Below are 19,221 nucleotides of genomic sequence, written 5' to 3'. Positions count from 1 at the left end.
GGATGTTTGGATTTCCCAAACCCATTTTGCTTAACCCCTTTTTAACATTTTTAAAAAATAAATTTGAAGTTTTTTAAATTATATTAAAAATAAATATATTTATAATAATTAAAATATTATAATTTATTTTATTGAAAAGTGATTTCTATTATCTTATATGTATTAAAAATAGGGAAAAAATTAAATTATTTTTTTAATTATATAATCAGGGAGATATTAGATAAATTTATTATTATTTTTTCACCATACATTCCACATTTCGCGTCACAAATGCCCATATGCATGCATGCATGCTTCCTCCCTCTACTTCTCGCTATTATTCCCGTCCAAAATTTGCACCACTATGGCCCTTGTGTGCTATGGCTTTTCGATTCACTCCAAAAATATTATTTATATATTATATTTTCAAAAACTTTATTTTTATTTTTATTTTTTATGAAGACTCCATTTCCTTTCAAATCATGATATTCATCATCCTACTCGTTGCGTAATTATTAGCCTGTGAATTTTGCCCTACACCTACTCCCCCCTGACATACCCTACTCAAAGAAACAAGACTCTCCCACACACAAACGAGCTAATTTGTCCCTTTCACTACTAGGGCTCAGCCCTAGGGCCCAGGCCCCATGCAACCACTACTCCAACTGCACCAACCCCATTTTTCCTCATACACCTGAGCTTCCCCTCTTCTCATGGGATCCCATGCTATCCACTGCAGACTATGGACTGTACTCTACAACGACTCGTGAGAATAGTAGTCAACATCAATGGCTCAGAACCATCCGCGTCACACCCAGTTGCCATTCAACTTCTTACTTAATTACTTAATATGCCAATAATGGCGGAAAAACATGGTTAATTCCATACAAACCATAACGAGATAGGTTGCTACACATACTACATAGCTGATGGTTAAGAAAAGTTTAAACCCATGATCAGTATGACCACATGCAATCGAGCTCAGTGGCTCCCATTGGTAATCTGCCGTTGTCCATCTTTTGATTTTCTGGGGCCGGCCAGTTTCCAGCCGAATTGGTGATGCCCATCTCGGTGGAGGGGTCACCGGAGCTGGGGATTGGTGGGGCTACCTGGGAGAAGAAGAAAGGCAAGTGCAGATTTTCCTGGAGAGACCTCAGGTTGGGAAAAGCTGGAACGGCGCCGTTTCGCGGGAAGCGGGAGGGGTCGATTGAACCGATGATGGAAGGGGGAGCAAGGTCGAACGGCGGGGGTTGGTGGTGGGCGTTGAAGGAGTTGGCAGCAGCGGCTGCGGCCGCTGCGGCGATTGTGGAGAACCAGGGCACGTGCTGGTCACGCGCATTGCTGTTGTTGCTGCTTTCGCCGCCGTCGTAGGAGCAACTCTCGCGGTCATTGACGGCGGCGGCGGCGGAAGTACCAGCGTAGGGAGAGACGTCGAGGAGGGGCGGGAGGGAGGCCGACGAGGGCGAGCTCACCTCTGGGTAAAGGTTAACGGTGGAACTCAGCCGCGCCTTCTTCCCTCCGGTAGCCCCTCCGCCGCCGCTGGAGCCACTCTTCTGGAACACACGGGAAATGACCCACTCGTCCTACAAAAGTAGCATAATTAAACGACCGAAATTGAAACGTGGGTGGCTTTCAGAAAAATGCAACACTAAAAACAGTTTGAAAACAAAAAGTTACGGCAACATATTGATATTTTAGAAAGCATGTCTTTGCAGAAAAAGTGTCTTAACATGACCATGACAGCACTAAAAACTTGACATCAGTCTGAAGTTTTCTGATAAACTACCCAGAGCAAAAAGCAGCTCCGTATCCTGATGCTGCATTAATTATATTCAATAACCAAAACCCAGAAACCCTAATCAGATATCATAAGTGAAGCTAACTGCAATGCTACCTTGGAGCTCCTGGAGAGGTAATGGTAGGCGAATTTGCCTTCCAGGCGATATTCATGCATGACCCAGTTGCTCTTCTCTCCCTTCGGGGCTCTCCCCCTGTAGAAAACGAGTGTCTTCTTCATCCCCACAAGTGAACAAGTCTTCGAGCTGTAAATCTCTCTGTCTTTCCCAGTGGCCTTCCAGTAGCCAGCTTCTGTGGCCCGGTTGGTTCGGAGGCCAGTTGGATACTTCCGATCGCGGAGGCTGAAGAAGTACCACTCCTTCTCTCCCATCTTTGCTTTTTCTGTTTGTATGTTAAAAAAAATGGCTATAAATTAATGGATTGTGTGGGTGTTTGAGAGAAAATGTAGAAGGGTAGGTAGGTGGTACCAACCAGGAAGCTCCCATGGCTCGCACTTGTTGAGGTCCACTTCGGCAATGGCACGGCCGGTGAAGTTGCTGTCGAGGACCTTCTTGATGAGGTAGTAGGTGATGAGCTCTTCGTCGGTCGGGTGGAACCGGAACCCAGGAGGCAAATGGGCATCACTGTTGTCAAAGTGATGGTAAGCATCCATGATCCAAAAACCAGAAACAAGTAAAACCAAGAACAGGTGGGTGATTCTGATTCCTAGGGTTCCCAACAAAATCCAACCTAAAAATTCACTTGCTTCTCAAGTTTCCATGAAAACCCAGACAGAAAAAAGCCAAAAGAATCAAAGTAGGGACAGCGATCATGGAGGAGGGGGGAGGGAGAGGATGGTGGGGAATGTAGTTGTAGTAGTAGGAGGAGGAGAGTCTGGATGGTGGGGTTGGGGAAGAGTGTTATAAGGGGTTTCATAGGGATTTGATGAATGGTGTGGCAGAGAGGGAAAGGCGAAATAATAAGGTATGATCTGGCTGGAAAAAAATCTGGGTTCTCTGCCCTGTCCTCTTCTGTTCTCTGATGTCTCTCTGTGCTCTGCTGCGGCCCTTATCATATCCATATAGCTAGAGAGATACAGAGAGAGGGAGAGAGAAAGGGGGGGTGATGTATGTGTCTGAGGAGTGGGCTCTGCTTCTGTTTTGAGTATGCGTGCGTGCGTGAGAAAGTGTGCAGGTATTCCTCTGTCAGTGAAGAAAATGAAAGGGAGGGAACAGAAAGTAGTTTTATGAGAGAAAGAAGAAAGAAAATAGAAAATTAGAAAGAGAAAAAATTATAAAGAAGAGAGAGAGAGAGAGAGAGAGAGAGGGACGGGGGAGGGGAAGGGGGAGAGGGAGAGAGAGAGAGAGAGAGAGCGAGAGATTGATTTCACCATGGATCGATAAAGCTGTTTCATATCTCATGTGTCAGCACAGTACAAGATTAAATAATCGGATCGACAGAGACAAGGTAAATCCACACCATCCTTTTCTCTCATTTTCTTTTCCTCTCCCTCACACCCTCCTCCCCTCTCCATCTCTCTCTCTCTCTCTCTGTCTCTCTGATTCACTGATCATCATCTGTTTCTGGGTTTTTGTTCATTTGTTCTCATTTTCCTTGTCCTCAAGCCAGGTTAATTGGGGATTGGTTTTGATGGCTTCTGCAACAGTGCAACCTTCCAATAATGCAGTTCTCCTCTCTCCACCCCCTCCTTTTCCTACTCCAACTCTTCCATTTTCAGCCTTGAACACAGACAAATTTGGAATTTGTGGGTTTTGGTGGAGACTTAGGGATCAGAAATAATAAATCAAAGAATTAATTAACTAGTATTTAATACTAATTTTTTTCAATTATGGATTCCCTGGTGATCCATTTGTGCCAAACGTTTCCTCACTTTTTCCAGGTGTCACAGCTTTTTTTTCCATCTCTTTCACCCACCAGTGCCTTTTTCCACCAATTAATTATCAAATATGGGATCAATTTCAATTTATTATTTGATGTAATATACTTTCCTAATAAGAAATGCAAATTAATTAATGCTCATGTCCCTTTAACTTTATTCTAAATAATTTATTCTTAATGCTAGGGTGACATGTTAGGCAAATAAATGAGTAAAAAAATTCAATAGGGTTTCTTTCTATTGCAATCAATTAAAAATAGTTATTTAAGGTATATTTTGTAATTATTTTTAAAAATGATTATAAAAAATGGTTTTTAAAAACAGTTTTTAAAAGTTTTTTTAAAATTTTTATAAAACAAAAATATGTTTGAAAACTTAAATATTTTTAATATATTTAAAAAAAATTATATCTAATCTTTAATTTTAAATTATTTTATATATTTTTATAATTATTTATTAAAACAATAATAAAAAATAAATTAAAATATAAAACAATTTTTTGGTCATCAAACCATTATTTTTCTTTTATAAGAACAAAAACTTTTTTCAAAAACAGTTTTGGAACAAATCTTTTATTTTCAATACATTTGGATAATATTTTTATGTTTTATTTCCAACTGTTTATTTTTTTAAGTTAAATGTTATCTTTTTACATAATCATATGTAATTTTACACTTTTATTTTATATATATATATATATATATATAATATTATTAATATAATATTATATTCCACAAATAAAATAAGAAGGAAATTAAAATTGAGAAAACATGTGCAATGCACTAAAATAGCATGCATCTTTTGTTTATTTTTTTATTTTTTTTGTTTTTGGTGCAGTACAATTATTGCATACTGCAAATTCACATTTCACACACTGCAGAGGGCGAAGATTATCAAGAATGCATCATTCTATGATATTCCCTTCACTCCACCCTTTCCTTTTTATTAAAAAAAAAAATATATATATATATATATATGTACTTTTATGATCTGAAATAAAATATTTGCAATTAAGAGAAATTAAGAATTCATTTGATAATGTTTTTAGAAAGCATTTTTAATTTGAAAAAATATTTTTCAAAAAAATTGTCATTCATAGAATTTTAAAAATATTTTAAAAAAATTTAAAAATGTTTTATAAAGAGGCAGGGTGATTCTCCCGAAAACATTTGTTGTAAGAAAACATTTTGGAAAACATAGATTTAAATAGTTTATTTTGATTGGAGACAGATGGAAGAGACAAGTCCATTGATGGAAAAAGCGGAAGCAAAAAAGAGGGGAGAGGAAAAGGTGGGAGTTGTTGGTGAAGTTGATATGGTGTTGATCTTACATGAAAAAGTAGCCATCAAAATGGGTTCGGAAAACACATTTGTTTTTTGGAAACAGAAACAGTGTACCACACACCACCACCACTCCCCGCGCTCTCCCTTTTTTATGTTTTTTTATTTGTTTGTTTTTTGTTTTTACTGCTTTTCAAAACAGGAAATGATGTTGTTGTTTGGAGCATGCATGTATCAACTCAACATCCCATCATCCCATCATCCATCATCCATCGTACATCATCATCATCACATCAAAGACATCAGCATCAAAGAGAAAGAGAGAGAGAAGTGTTGATGCATGGAGATTTTGACGCGTCATGCTCGGATTTTGAGATGCCACAGGCTTTACATCAAATCATCCCCTCAATCTGCATCTCAGCACCTCCCCCCTCTCTTTCCTTCGTTTTCTTTTCTTTTCTTTTCTTTTCTTTTCTTTTCTTGTTGTCAAGAGTTCCGTAACAGTAGTTACCATAAGAAGCCAAAAAATTCCCCCACCTTCTTCTCCTGTTTCAGCCATGATGGTAACTTCCTTCTCTTGGGCCCTTCAATTTCAACTGGATGTGATTGCTTCTTTAAATAAGAAAAAAAAATCAATTAATATAAAAAATATATATATATTTGTACCGAATTGGCATAGCAGTTGGGGAAAACTTAATTCAACTGCACTTTGGGTTTTTAATTATTTTATTTTCAGAATCATGTAATGGGTTTCTAATTTTGGCTATATTTATGAAGTGTTTTTTAAAAACAATTTTAAAAATTTGTTTTATGATATTTTATAAAACAATATTTATTTGAAAACTTTAAATACTTTTATTTATTTTTTTACTTTTTAATATATTTTTAAAATAATATATACATACAATTTATTTAATTTCATTTCTAACAACCCTACTTGAACCGGCCGGTTCAGCTCACGGAAAGCAACCCAAGTGTGGTAATGTGGTTTTGTCCTCCTTTGGCTTCCCAACGAGAGGGATAGTTGACTTTTTATTTTTCCCTTTTTCTTTTGGCAAAATTATTAGAAAGGAAAAAAAAATCTGCTGTCAAAAATTACAAAAAGTGTTTTACAAAAGTGTTTTTGTTTTGTTTTGATTTGGTTTGTTGTGATATTAAAATCCGAAGTAGGGGCTCGAACCCCAAGAGATTGCTAGGCGGATCGCGCGTGACGACAACCTTGAGTCATCCGCCGCCCTCCACCTACGGCGCTTTGTAGTGCGAGTCAGCCCCACTCTGCTTTCTCTTGCTCTTGCGTGGACACATAGTTTACGCTCTGTGCGCACTGCGCACCCGCTCCCACAACCATCACTGCCATCATCGTTGTGTCCTAGTCAGCAAAATTGACGGATGGGGTTCAATCACCTGCCCTGGATTAACTCTAACCGTTGGATCCCTTCTATGGTTGTATCATTTAAGAGTAGAATTTTAGGGATGTTTGTTAATTATTCTTTAAAATATTTTTTTGTTTTTTAAAAGTAAAAAAAAAAAAATTAAATAGATTATTTCTTATAATAAATTTTAGGTATTGCAGTAAAAAAAAATTAATAAAGTTGGTGAGTTTATTGTCCACAATAAATAAAAATAAAATATTTATTAATATGATTAAAAATTTAGAATAATAATTGAAAATTCTTAAAATGGACTAAGATAGTGGTGGCTTTATATAAAAAATTAAATACAAATTATTTAATATAATTTTTTAAATAATATTTTTTAATATAATTAAAATAAAAATAATTAAATAGACTTGAGACAAACTAAATTTATATTAGTATGGATGAAGGGGATATGGGATAATATTTTGGGACATTAAAAGGTGACAATAAATGTGGAGATTTAATTGATGCAAAATAAATGAATTGGGGTATCTTTCTTGTTCCATTCATAATTAATAATGATATTTCATTCATGTATTCTTCAATGCAATTTATTTATATGCCACTCAACTTTTCCCAATTGTCAATACCTCCCAATTTTTTTTTTTTTAAATTAAAATTAAGAAGCAACAAAACCTTGAATGGTTATTTTTAAAATAATTTTAATCATAAAAATGAAGGGAAAATGAAATTATAATAGTTATTAATTTTAACATCTATGATGTGACATCCCACTTCCAATAAAATATAAAGTTATATTGTCTATATACATATGAGTGTCTATTAATTTTATAAGCGTGCTTCACATATGTGATGACTTATTTGGCTTAAAACATATAATATTCACACAATTGAAAGTGAGTCGTTATAAGATGGTATTAAAGTTGATTCTCGACCTTAATATAGAGCAGGTCGTTATAAAATTGTATCAAAATTGATTATCGATCTTGATGTGAAAATTTGTCTATTTGATCATCAATCACATGTAACATAGCGTCAATTTGTGTTTGCACAATGAGGTATTTGTAATATCCAACATTAGATATTTGAGAAAATTATTGAGATAATATATCTATATTATTCTCTTAACCTTGTAAACGTATTTTAAAATCATTAAATTCCCTTTACACTCAAAACGGATAATATCACAAGCGTATCATATAATATTAGAGTTTGAAACTATTTTTTTAAGTGGGATATGTAATTTACATATCAATAATTTTAATAAAAGCAATTCTAATTGTAAAAAAATAAAAATAAAAATTCTTACAAAATACTCATGCTTCTTGGCCAAAGTAAGAATAATTAATTAAATAAAACACTAATGAAAATACAATGATGATTTTTGCAATTGTTCATAAAGTGAAGAATGAATAATAAATCATTAATATTTTTCCACAATTTTTGCGAAGAAGGAGATTCCTTTCTTGAATCAAGAAAAACTTCTTCGAAAAATGGGCAATAGAATTTGGATTTTCTATGCTCGGGCATAAAAAAGTGGACCTGTTTTCCCTTGGACCAAACCCATCTTTAGCAACGCAATGATTGGCACGGTGTGTCCATTTTTATGTCTACACCACCCACTAACTTAAGGTCTTTTTCGTGATACAAATTTGTTTTGTCACAAGAGAACATATCCCCCTCCAACAAAGTCATATTCCCATCTATTACCTATATATTTGTTTGTTTTTAAGGATAAAATAAGATAGAATATATATATTAAAATATTATATTCTATTGAATAGAAAATATATATTATAAGATATAATTTTTAATATAATACGATATATTTTGATATTAAATCCAATAACATATCTAATAAGACTGTTACATTCTTTTTTAAAGTTTGTAATATAAGAATATATATTATTTTTTAATATTTATAATAATATATATTATATTATAATATTTTTTATTTTTAAAAATATTAAATTTATATGATGTTTAACAATATTTTTAATTAGGATATTTAAATTTTATTATCATGTTATTCAATATATAGAAATAACAATAAATTAATAACATATATATATAATATCGATATATATAATTTTACAATATATTTTATAAACTATTTTTAAATTTTAATTTTATAATAAAAACTGACAAAAAAAAAATTATAATACATAGGATATTCATATCTTACATTTTACCTCTAGATTAATATATCATAAGTAAATTAAATATAAGATATAATAAGTGATAAGATAATTTATCTTATCCTATCACCAATTGAATATAGGATGGGATACCATACAATGCGATGTACACTTCCTTTATCCTATCATATGTTGTATTGGATCCACTAAACATAATATGGTAAATATTAATTTTGAAAGTTATTATTTTTTATTTATACATCATATTACTAAAAATAGTTATATATATTATATTCAAAATTATAAGAATCACGTTTTATTGAAACTTTCTCAAAAAGTTTATTTAAATATCATAAGTTATTTTTGTGTTGGAGAAGCTCTCCCTAATATAACTCTAATAATACTAATACATGATTCTAAATAGGTTATATTTAAGTTATTCTACCAATAAATTAATTATTATATACATTTAGGAAAAAGAAAAACAATTACAACATATTTTAATGAATTTAATATGCTTTTAGGCATATAAAAAAGGCAAAAGTGGACCCAAAAATGTATAGTTTTGATTTTTCATGTTGATTTTGAAATTTATCCAAGAATGGGAAAATCGTGGTTCCTAAAATTAGATGCGAAGTAAAAGAAGATCACATCAATCAACCCACGACAAGAGAATTGGACCATGGACCAAAATCTCCCAATTGATTGATCTATTGGGGAGGGGGGTTTTGATGATTATCTCGAAAGTTGGATGGGTGATTGGTTGATGGGAAAATGAGAATCCCAATGTGACTTTGATTTGTGTAGGGACCCATCATTTAAACATATATGGGCTTGGCCCTTGTGCCCTTTGGATGTTTGATGAGGATGGATGATTTGATCCCATTGACCTAGTCCTCTTTATGTGTGTTGATTTGTACACATCTTTTCAATCTTGCATGAAATTATCATAGTCTTCAAAACATTGGTTTTTGACCATTGACCTTCCTTTTTTTCTCTATTGGTATGAATAATTGTTTATTAGATTATTTGATTAAAAGGGATGAAATCCCATCTATGAGATTAAACCTCTAGTTTTTTTTTTTTTTTTTCACTTTAAAAAAATACTAATTGTAGACACAAATATATATATTTTTAAATAATTATTTATTTTAAGACACATATGTAAATAATTAAAATATTAAATGGTATTTATATAAAAAATTAATTATTCTTTAAGTTCAAAAATGGAAAATATTAATTTTATAAATTTTGAATTTTTTTATCCATTTTAATCAATTAATTATTTTTTATTTTTGTTAACTTGTTTTCAATTATAAAAAAAAAAAAACTCATTTTAGATTTATTATTATTACTTCCTTTTAAATTTATTATTTGAGTGAAATATTGATGTGAAAAAGTTTAATTGTCAATTGACGTTAATTATATCACAAGTAAAAGGGATTTTAGGGAATAATTAAATAGACACATTAAAAATTTTGAGTTTTTTTCTCCATATTTTCATATTAGTGAGCAACTACTCACATTTTTCACAATTTAGTATGATTCATATCTCATTGCTGACCAAATATGAAATATGATATAATATCATATTTCTTATTATATCTTATCAATCAATAAATAAATTAACAAAAAATAAAAAAATAAATTATTTAAAATTAGAAAATCAATTGTTTTAATAAAAAGTTAAAACCTCTTATTGTTATTGTTTTTAAATAAAGTGATTATATGTATTTCAATTTATTTTTAAATAGATAAAAATAACAATGATTTAAAAAAATTTGAGTTTTTTTTCTCTCCATATTTTCATATTAGTGGGTAAATACTTATTTTTTTCTTATTGATCAAACATGAAACATGATATAAAATCATATATCTTATTCTATTTAATACTATATCCAATCAACCAATAAATAAACTAATAAAAAAATAAAATAAATTATTTAAAACTAGAAAATCAGTTGCTTTAATAAAAAGTTAAAACCTCTTATTATTATTGTTTTTAAATAAAGTGATTATATGTATTTTAATTTATTTTTAAATAGATAAAAATAACAATGATTTAAAAAAATTTGAGTTTTTTTTCTCTCCATATTTTCATATTAATGGGTAAATACTTATTTTTTTCTTACCGACCAAACATGGAACATGATATAAAATCATATCTCTTATTCTATTTAATACTATATCCAATCAACCAATAAATAAATTAATAAAAAAATAAAATAAAATATTTAAAATTAGAAAATCAGTTGCTTTAATAAAAAGTTGAAACCTATGAGAAAAAGAAACAAATAAGGAAGAAGAAGAAAATTTTGTTAAATGGTTTAAATAGAAATTTTAGCCCTACAAACTTAAAACTTGTGAAAAAGGACAAGAGGGAGAGAAAGGAAGATTACTCCTACACGTATTCAATATCCTACTTGTAATTCTTTCCTCCATCCCAACTTTCCGTCAACCCAATAATCCAATCATGTGTTATAGTCGTTGGTTTGATGATAACCACCAATACTTTGAAGCTTATCTTGCTCTTCCCTTGCTTTCTATATAAATGGCCAAGGCACAAAGGGAATTTTGTGGAGATCATTTGAGGAATTGAGGAGGAACCTTCACAACTTTCTTTTGGGTATTTTGCTAGTGAGTTCTTCTTCCTTTGCACTTATTTTCCATTGTTAAATTTTGATTATTCGAGATTCTTTTTAAAATTACGACTATTTTTTTAAGAGTCTATTTCGAATCAATTATAGAAAATTTAAAAGTTTCGTTGTTTTTTTTTTCTTATAAAAATTAGCTATATGGCAAAATGAAGTTGAAGGCAAATTATAATTCTTAAAGGACGAAGCAATATTATAAAAGATTTATTAAATATTTTATAAAAATTTATACAATGGAAAATGGAGATCATATAATTCTTAAAGGACCAATCAAAATCTCACTTTATTATTATCAAAATATTTTTATTTATTTATTTTATATCTAAATATTAGGATAGGGGTCTTAAAAGTGTAATTTTGTTCTATGTCAAAATGCTATCAGGTATTTTAAGTAAAAGCTTCAATATGAAAAAAGAAAAAAGAAAAATAGAAACTCATATTTATAAAAAAAAATTAATATTTTTTACAATTATATATATATATATATATTAAATCTATGTTTTCCATTTAATTATTATGATTGTATAAATGTCAAATTCCTATTGAAATACTTTATATTATTGTGAATGAGAATTTTTAATTTAATTAAATTAAATAAAACATGTTTAGTAGGGTTGATTAAATTTTTTCTTAAAAAAAAATATGAAAAAAAAAATAATAAATTATTTTTATGTGTTTCATTAATCTTGTTTTACTTTATTTTTAAATATATAAATTTTAATAATATATATTTTATAAAGTGAAATCGGAAAAAATAAAATTTTTTTCTTATATTTTTTGCAACCAAACATGACGTAATAGTTCGGAACACCTTGATTGGTTTAAATTTGCCCTTTAACAACTTAATGCATTTATGAGTACTATTTTCATGCCAACGTGGCGTGATCTCATTGGTTACCTGACAAACCGTAGAGGCGGCAATAGTTAGAAACCGTAGGGGGTGTTTAAAGATCCAACGGTACGGAAGGAGTGGAGGAAGGTGTAGTCACCATCGGATGACGTTGACAAGAGGACGGGAGTAGATTGAAATGATGGGGTGCGAATTATATAATTAAAGCTGGACTCATGTTTATGGAGGGGAGAGTAATCATAGGGTGTGACTGTGCTACAAATACCTATAAACAGTAGCCATTTAAAAGCTGAGCCTCTGATGACCAAATCATTGTTCTACTGTTTCGGGGTTCCTCCAGTTTTGGGAGGTGCAGGCAGGCATGCCTCCCCCAGCCTGACACGTGGCTAAATTTTCCCTGATTGGGTCCCACATCTTTAGAGTTGTTATTTGGTCCAATCATCTTTTGGTGTGTCCTGTCCTTGTCTCTTTTAATAAATCTCTTAAAAACTTAATCACATAATATATATATATATATATATATATATTTAATGCTAAGATATGTTTTTTTTCTCTCCACAAATTATATATCTCTCTATATATATTTTAATTATTTAAACTTTAAATAAAAGAGAAAATATAAAAATAAGTTTAAAATTTATTTATTTTGGATTATTTAATTTAAAAGGTTAATGAAAATCCAAATTTTAAAATTCAACTTTTCATATTTTTTTATCTTATTTTAACAAAATATTCTTATTATTTTATTATAAAAATAATATTTTGTTTTAAAATCTACCCATAAATACTTAAAATAATAAATGATATTTGTGTAAAAAATAAATTATTTTTCGAGACAAAATATGAAAAGAGTTAGATTTATAATTTTTAGGATTGTTTCATCAATTTTAATCAAATATTTTATTTATTTATTTTTATTCATTCTATCATTTTTCCATGGCATTTTCCTTCAAATTGTCCCGAGCCAAACACAAGGTTAACATTTTAGAAGCTCTCTCAAATAGGATTTTCATTTTCCTACATTTTCCAATTGGGCCTGCCTGAAATTGGACCTTGTTATGACTATTTCTTTGCCATTCCACAATTGGGCCTAGCTCAAGCAACATGGGCCTATGGCTTGTATGCTTCAATTGGGAGATTAGACCCATGTCCATGGCACCAAAAGTAAACCCTAGCTTGGGGTCAAAGTCATGACGGGTTGTTGGTTGGTCCAATGAGATATAATTTAACATGTAATCTAAAATTAAAACTTAATAATTTAAGATATAATCTAAAATTAAGACTGCATTTAACAATAATTATAGAAAGTGTTTCTAAACTTTATAATACTTGAATTATTAAAATTTTAAAGTATTATAAAACCCATAAATATTTTTTTATATCAGTGCCAAACATTCTCTAAATCCTACTTAAACTTTTCTTTGACATCGAAGATGATTTAATTTATTGTAGGGCCAAATTTAAACACACCTCTTTTATAGATGCAATATTAATGACATAAGACCAACTTTATCTTAAAGTTGTAGGTGTAATGCATGTGACGAATAGACTCAAAGGTTGCTATATAGTTTTTATTTTATTTTCAGTCTTATCTACTAATTAAATAAACCAAAACCTAAATACAACTCCACCCATTAAGAGGGTAGGGTCTGTCTCGTCACATCCCAAAGGAAGATTGATGTAGATGTCTCAATTTTGTGGGTGTACACTAAATTTGTGTAACCATTTATTTTCCACTAATTTATTTATTTATTGTATTTTATTTTATTTTTGGTGGTAATGGTTTATTCTTTAAAATGGTTGAATATTTGACATTTTTAATGATTTTTTTTTTGAAAAATTTTAAAAAGCTTTTGGGTTTGACAATGAAAATCATCCCTTTTTGTTTTATTCATTTTTATTTGAGAAATTGTTTACCACAATTATAGTAAGAGTTATAAAAAAAAGGGTTCATTTATGTGGGTCGAAATATGCTCCTTGGCCCATTATAATTCCACTAAAAATCTTTGAAAGTGACATCCACCAAAATTCATTCTCCTTTACACATTGACTAAGTCAAAACGACAAAATAACATTTTGGAAGTAGGGCATCACCCAAAATTAGTGTCACCAAAAAGTCTGAAAACCTAACCCAAATAAAAGGACTTGGATCTTTGTAAAGTCATGCCTTTTGAAAAATGGATCATTCTCGATATTTTAAGTGGAAAATGAGGAGTTGTTCTTTCATTCTTGATAGTAGTTATAACTTATGACCATTCTCTTATTTGAATTTATCTTCCAAATATATCGAAGACAAAAATTATGATATAAATATTTGATTAAAAATGATGAAATAATTTCTAAATCAAAAATCTAAATCATCCCATATTTTATTTAGAAAAACAATCAATTTTTTATTTTATATAAATGTCTTTTTCTATTTCAAGTATTAACGTTATTTTTATAAGAACATAATGAAGGTATTTTTGTTCAAATGATATCAAAAAAGGGTGAAAGATTAAATTTCAAAAATTGGGTTTTGAGAAACCCTTTTAATCAAATAATTCTATAGACTAATAAAATCTGAATGAGACATATGATATCAATTGATTTGTGGTATTTTTTTAGTATTATAATCGGACGGTTGAAAGACATAATCGTTTTGTGTTTGACATTAATTATGTTAGATGTGACTTATACTTTTTTTAAAAGGTTCCATTTAAAGTAGTATTAGTATGATTTATGTCTATTTATGGAATCTAATTGGAGACTTTTGTCTACTTTAATGACATGTATGAAAGAGGTTACGTTTACGAATTTGAGATCATTTGATCCCTTTTTGATAGAATAGTTTGATTCATAAGAGGCAAGATTGACTGAAGTATCCGAAGACCTATTTCTGCCTACAAATATCTATCTACTAAATCACATGGGGATATGCTATTCATTTATGTTGAAGTATGGTTGGCACTCTGAAATTGGGTGGAAGTTGGGCTTCAAGGGGACCCTTAGAAATTTGGTGAAATGACATTCCAGGGCCTGGAACGTGTCAAGAGGAAGGAGCACAGAATCAGGGATTTGAAAACAACTGTTGCGTGCCTCTATAAAAGGAGATGAGTGTTTTTTGTTTCCATGCAAATCTCCCAGAGGTTTCAACTTCAACGTGTGGTGTTGGGCATGCACTCCCATTCTCCTTCCACTAGTGTTTATCCTGTCACTGTCCCTACGTCAGAGCCTGAGCAGCCCAGAGCCTGATTCTCTGGGACAAGATACAAGATAAAGAGGCCAGGAGTACGAAAAGAGGGACAAGAAAAAGAGGAGGAAGAAGAAATGGAGAATGGAACAAATAAATGGGGTTTTGAGGACGCTGAGAACGGGCCTGATACAACAACTACAATCACCATCAAAGGCCTTATCAGCCTGTTGATGGCCAACATTGATGAGGGCAACAACAAGAGACTCATCTCTCTGGGTATGGGTGACCCTTCAGTCTACACTTGCTTCCACACCAGCCATGTTGCCACAGAATCTGTTGTTGATGCTGTTGAATCCAACAAGTACAATGGCTATGCCCCAACTTCGGGTCTTCCTCAAGCAAGAAAGTAATGGCAAATAACTCTCTTTCTGATTATACTTCTGCTGCATTTTTTTTTTCTGGGTTTTTCTTGCTTTAATTTCCCAAGTGCTTGTTCTTGAATTTGTTGTTTCTACCCTCCCTCTCTTTGATTTGGGGATTTTCTTTGTGGGTTTGTTTTTAATTGGGTTTAGGATGGTGTCTCTTCACTCTGTTTGGATAATTTGCATCTAGATTTTTACATTATAGGCTACAATTCATTGTTTATGGAAGAATTTGATGGCTTGATTTCATAAATGCTTTAATTTCTCATTAATTACGACCTAAATTCATAGGTTATTATTCTCGTAGTTGCAGTTCATTGTTGCTAGGAAAATTTCCTGGGTCTGTAATCTGTAAACATGAATCTGGGTCTGTTTAATCTAGCTCCTATTACCTATTTCTCCCAATTGCAGTTGAAAGTATTCCAGAATTTCAATTGATTTGTTCTTGAAAAGTAATTGGGCTTGGTCTTCTCATCAAGTTGCCAATTTATGAGTTCTGTGTAGAGAGTTTGAAATTAGAAATTCTACAATTTATTATTAGGCATGATGAAATAAAAATCTATCAAGTTGAGGGTATTAGGGTATTTCACTCTCTCTTCAAGTCCCCATTACTAACAAAGCTTCATATTATCCTGTTATGTCAAAGGAACAGTGGTTTAATTCTACAGTGAATGTAAGTCTATTTCCAGCACTGAGTCCCAACTCCTTTTGCTTGAGAAATTAAGTGCGAAAAGATTTAATAGAAATTGCTAAATGCTTGTTAAAATCAATGGAAAAAGTACTAATATGGATCTCTCTCTGTGCAGTTCTTTATTTTCTTTGGGGGAGATGTTTCACTTTACTAGTGTCAAACAATACTACAATTTCATAGGGTTTCGGTTTAAATTTGACATTGAGATCAGTTATGTAATTAAGAATTGACATCTCTAATCCTAACATGTTTTCCCTTTTAACAGGGCAATTGCTGAATATCTGTCTCGGGATCTTCCATATAAGTTATCGCTTGATGATGTTTTTATCACATCTGGCTGCACACAAGCTATTGATGTTGCATTGTCAATTCTTGCTCGTCCTGGTGCAAATATCTTGATTCCAAATCCAGGTTTCCCAATTTATCAACTTTCTGCTTCTTTTAGAGGTCTAGAAGTTCGTTACTATGATCTTCTCCCTGAGAAGGGGTGGGAAGCTGATCTTGATGCTATCAAAGCCCTTGCTGATCAGAATACTGTCGCATTGGTAATTATAAACCCCAACAATCCTTGCGGGAGTGTATATTCTTATCAACATTTGAAGAAGGTTAGTGTTTAGGAACTGGCTTTGAGCTCTGCACATTCAGTTCTTTGCTTCATAGAGACTTTCTACAATTAGAATTGTACTGAAAAGTGTTTGGCCATTAGACTGCAGAAACTGCAAGGAAGCTCAGCATTCCTGTCATTGCTGATGAAGTCTATGGGCACCTTGCTTTTGGGGGTAACCCATTTGTGCCAATGGGAGTTTTTGGATCGATTGTTCCAGTTCTTACTCTTGGATCTCTATCAAAGAGATGGATAGTTCCTGGTTGGCGCCTGGGTTGGTTTGTGATAACTGATCCCAGCTGCTTGTTCATTACTCCCAAGGTTCCTCTCCCTCTCTTTCTCTCATAATGCTTCTCAATTATCTTGAACCATCACTTCCATAGGGTATTCAGCATATGAGCATATAATCCATGTGTTGTAATATTTATTCCACTGTCTGTATGAAGATCTTTCACGGCTCAATAGTGACAATAAATATGTAAGGTTATATCTGTCTATCACACATAGCCTTTCTCTTATGCCTTTGGTTGCACCAGATGATTTCTAATTTATGGTTGGTTTACATGTGGCTGCTTCAATATGAACACTAATTTTACAATAGCAGACTTCATTATTCTCAATAATTGAACGATCACACCATGCTAAAATAGGATGCCTTTGCTCAAAAGAGATAGCTTCACTTGATTGCTCTGCATGATTTCTATCTTCAGATTTTCTTATCTGGGTCTGTGCACTCTTTTTCTGTCACTAAATTGATGATAATGGCCTACTGTGCAGCCACGTGGGATCAACAATTCAATATTTACTTATTTTTCGTTTTCTTTCTGAGTTTTAAATCTCATAGTTGAAACATTGAGTGTTGATGCAGGCATGTGATGGTTTTGTTAATTAACTCACTATCCCTCACTAATGCCAATACATCCTATTGTTCTTCTTTTCAGATTGTTGAGCGCTTGAAGAAGTATTTTGATATTTTAGGAGGTCCTGCAACATTCATTCAGGTATGGTATCTTGCAAACTTGTTCTAAAGATCATGCTCTTTTTTAGCATTCTGTTAGACAATTTAGTGCTTAGCTTCTACCAATTGAACCTACTAATTCATGCGTAGATGCTAACTATTCTTGGACCAAAATATGAAAATTGGTTGCTAATATAGCAGTCACAGTACAAAGAGCAAGCTGATCAAGAGCAAGAACATAGAAAAGTACCAAGTTCATGGATGCAATCCAACCAATCTTTTCTCTTAATCGACTTTATCCTGAGCCTTAGACATTATATTATTTCTGAGAAATTTTTGTTGGGTAAAATTTTATCCCGTGTTAGAGAGTTTTCATGGTTATTGTTCATTTACACTGAAATCCATAGACTTTTAGTCTGAAGGTTTTCTTTTTTTCCTGGGGTTTTTAATTTGAGCTGAAAGATTATCAAACTTTGTGCATGCCAATAATCCACTCGCTTATTTTCTTTTTTCCTTTTTTGTGAAAATATTTTTGGTGTTCAGGCTGCAGTCCCTCGTATCATGGAGCAAACTGATGGGACTTTCTTTAAGAAAACCATCAACATACTAAAGCAGGCCTCGGATATTTGTTTGGAAAAGATCCAGGAGATCCCTTGCATTACTTGCCCACATAAACCAGAGGGATCCATGGCTGTAATGGTGAGAAAATAACTGAAATTTCCGCTCTATGTTATAAAGTGGTTTTTATGGAGTAATCTTGCTTATTGTTTAATCATTTTTTTTTTTGAAATGCAGGTGAAGCTGAACCTTTCACTACTGGAAGATATTAATGATGATATTGACTTCTGTTTCAAGCTGGCCAAAGAGGAATCGGTGATCATTCTTCCAGGTGAGAAATGAACATCAGACCCCTAAATTTGAAACTATAATTTTTTCTTGTTGCCTTTCTCGGAAGGTCGGGTTCATTGGCCATAATTCTAGGTTGTTTTGGCTCCAAATACAACCTGAGTCACAGACAAAATTGTAGCACATTAGATAAATTTCAAGCCAACTTGTTTTTAAGTTTCAAGCATCTTCCCAACTCCTAACAGACAAGATCGACCTTTCTCTTTTCAGGAGTTGCAGTGGGACTGAAGAATTGGCTTCGCATTACCTTTGCTGCTGATCCATCCTTTCTTGAAGAAGGTTTAGAGAGGATAAAATCTTTCTACCATAGGCACAGTAATATACAACATAGCAACTAAAAATCAAGTCATCCAACAGCAGTGACCTACAACATCGTCTTGGATTTTTGTTCTTCTGTATAGTTCTTGTAAATGACGCATTGAATAATTCTTTGCTACAATTCTATTTGTGATGGTAGTAATAATTCCTTAACAAATAAATATTTGGACCTTCAGAGCTTCCTCTTTGGTGAA

General features: G+C 32.0%; 2 protein-coding genes across 6 annotated transcripts; one reads left to right on the top strand and one right to left on the bottom strand.

The window, feature by feature from the left end:
* Positions 1-797: 797 nt before the first annotated feature.
* Positions 798-3,469, bottom strand: LOC100246914 (protein CUP-SHAPED COTYLEDON 2). Its single transcript, XM_059735617.1, has 3 exons — positions 2,248-3,469; positions 1,874-2,157; positions 798-1,562 (listed from the first exon to the last, which is right to left on the bottom strand). Exons 1-3 carry the CDS (start codon positions 2,426-2,428, stop codon positions 936-938), a joined length of 1,092 nt encoding a protein of 363 aa, XP_059591600.1. The 5' UTR covers positions 2,429-3,469; the 3' UTR covers positions 798-935.
* Positions 3,470-10,910: 7,441 nt separating this feature from the next.
* Positions 10,911-19,207, top strand: LOC100241782 (probable aminotransferase TAT2). Of its 5 annotated transcripts, none has more exons than XM_002282628.5 (8): positions 10,911-11,086; positions 14,969-15,534; positions 16,507-16,846; positions 16,948-17,166; positions 17,787-17,846; positions 18,347-18,502; positions 18,599-18,692; positions 18,920-19,207. In XM_002282628.5, the coding sequence occupies exons 2-8, from the start codon at positions 15,263-15,265 to the stop codon at positions 19,045-19,047; spliced, it is 1,269 nt and encodes a 422-aa protein (XP_002282664.1). In that variant the 5' UTR covers positions 10,911-11,086; positions 14,969-15,262; the 3' UTR covers positions 19,048-19,207. The 5 variants fall into 5 exon arrangements, with proteins under 5 accessions (XP_002282664.1, XP_019072853.1, XP_019072851.1 ...); XM_019217308.2 differs by having other exon boundaries at positions 14,784-15,534; XM_019217306.2 differs by having other exon boundaries at positions 14,734-15,534.
* The last annotated feature ends 14 nt before the right edge of the window (positions 19,208-19,221 follow it).

Source organism: Vitis vinifera, chromosome 19, assembly GCF_030704535.1.
Source record: "Vitis vinifera cultivar Pinot Noir 40024 chromosome 19, ASM3070453v1".
NCBI classification, from domain to species: Eukaryota; Viridiplantae; Streptophyta; class Magnoliopsida; order Vitales; family Vitaceae; genus Vitis; species Vitis vinifera.
This window is presented reverse-complemented; position numbering and strand designations above follow the sequence as displayed.

Coding starts and splice junctions, on each gene's coding strand:
- LOC100246914 (XM_059735617.1), bottom strand. CDS start 2,428: ATGGATGCTTACCATCACTTTGACAACAGTGATGCCCATTTGCCTCCT. Junction 2,158..2,247: donor CGAGCCATGGGAGCTTCCTG/GTTGGTACCACC, acceptor ACATACAAACAG/AAAAAGCAAAGATGGGAGAG. Junction 1,563..1,873: donor ACCTCTCCAGGAGCTCCAAG/GTAGCATTGCAG, acceptor CTACTTTTGTAG/GACGAGTGGGTCATTTCCCG.
- LOC100241782 (XM_002282628.5), top strand. CDS start 15,263: ATGGAGAATGGAACAAATAAATGGGGTTTTGAGGACGCTGAGAACGGG. Junction 15,535..16,506: donor GGTCTTCCTCAAGCAAGAAA/GTAATGGCAAAT, acceptor CCCTTTTAACAG/GGCAATTGCTGAATATCTGT. Junction 16,847..16,947: donor CTTATCAACATTTGAAGAAG/GTTAGTGTTTAG, acceptor TTTGGCCATTAG/ACTGCAGAAACTGCAAGGAA.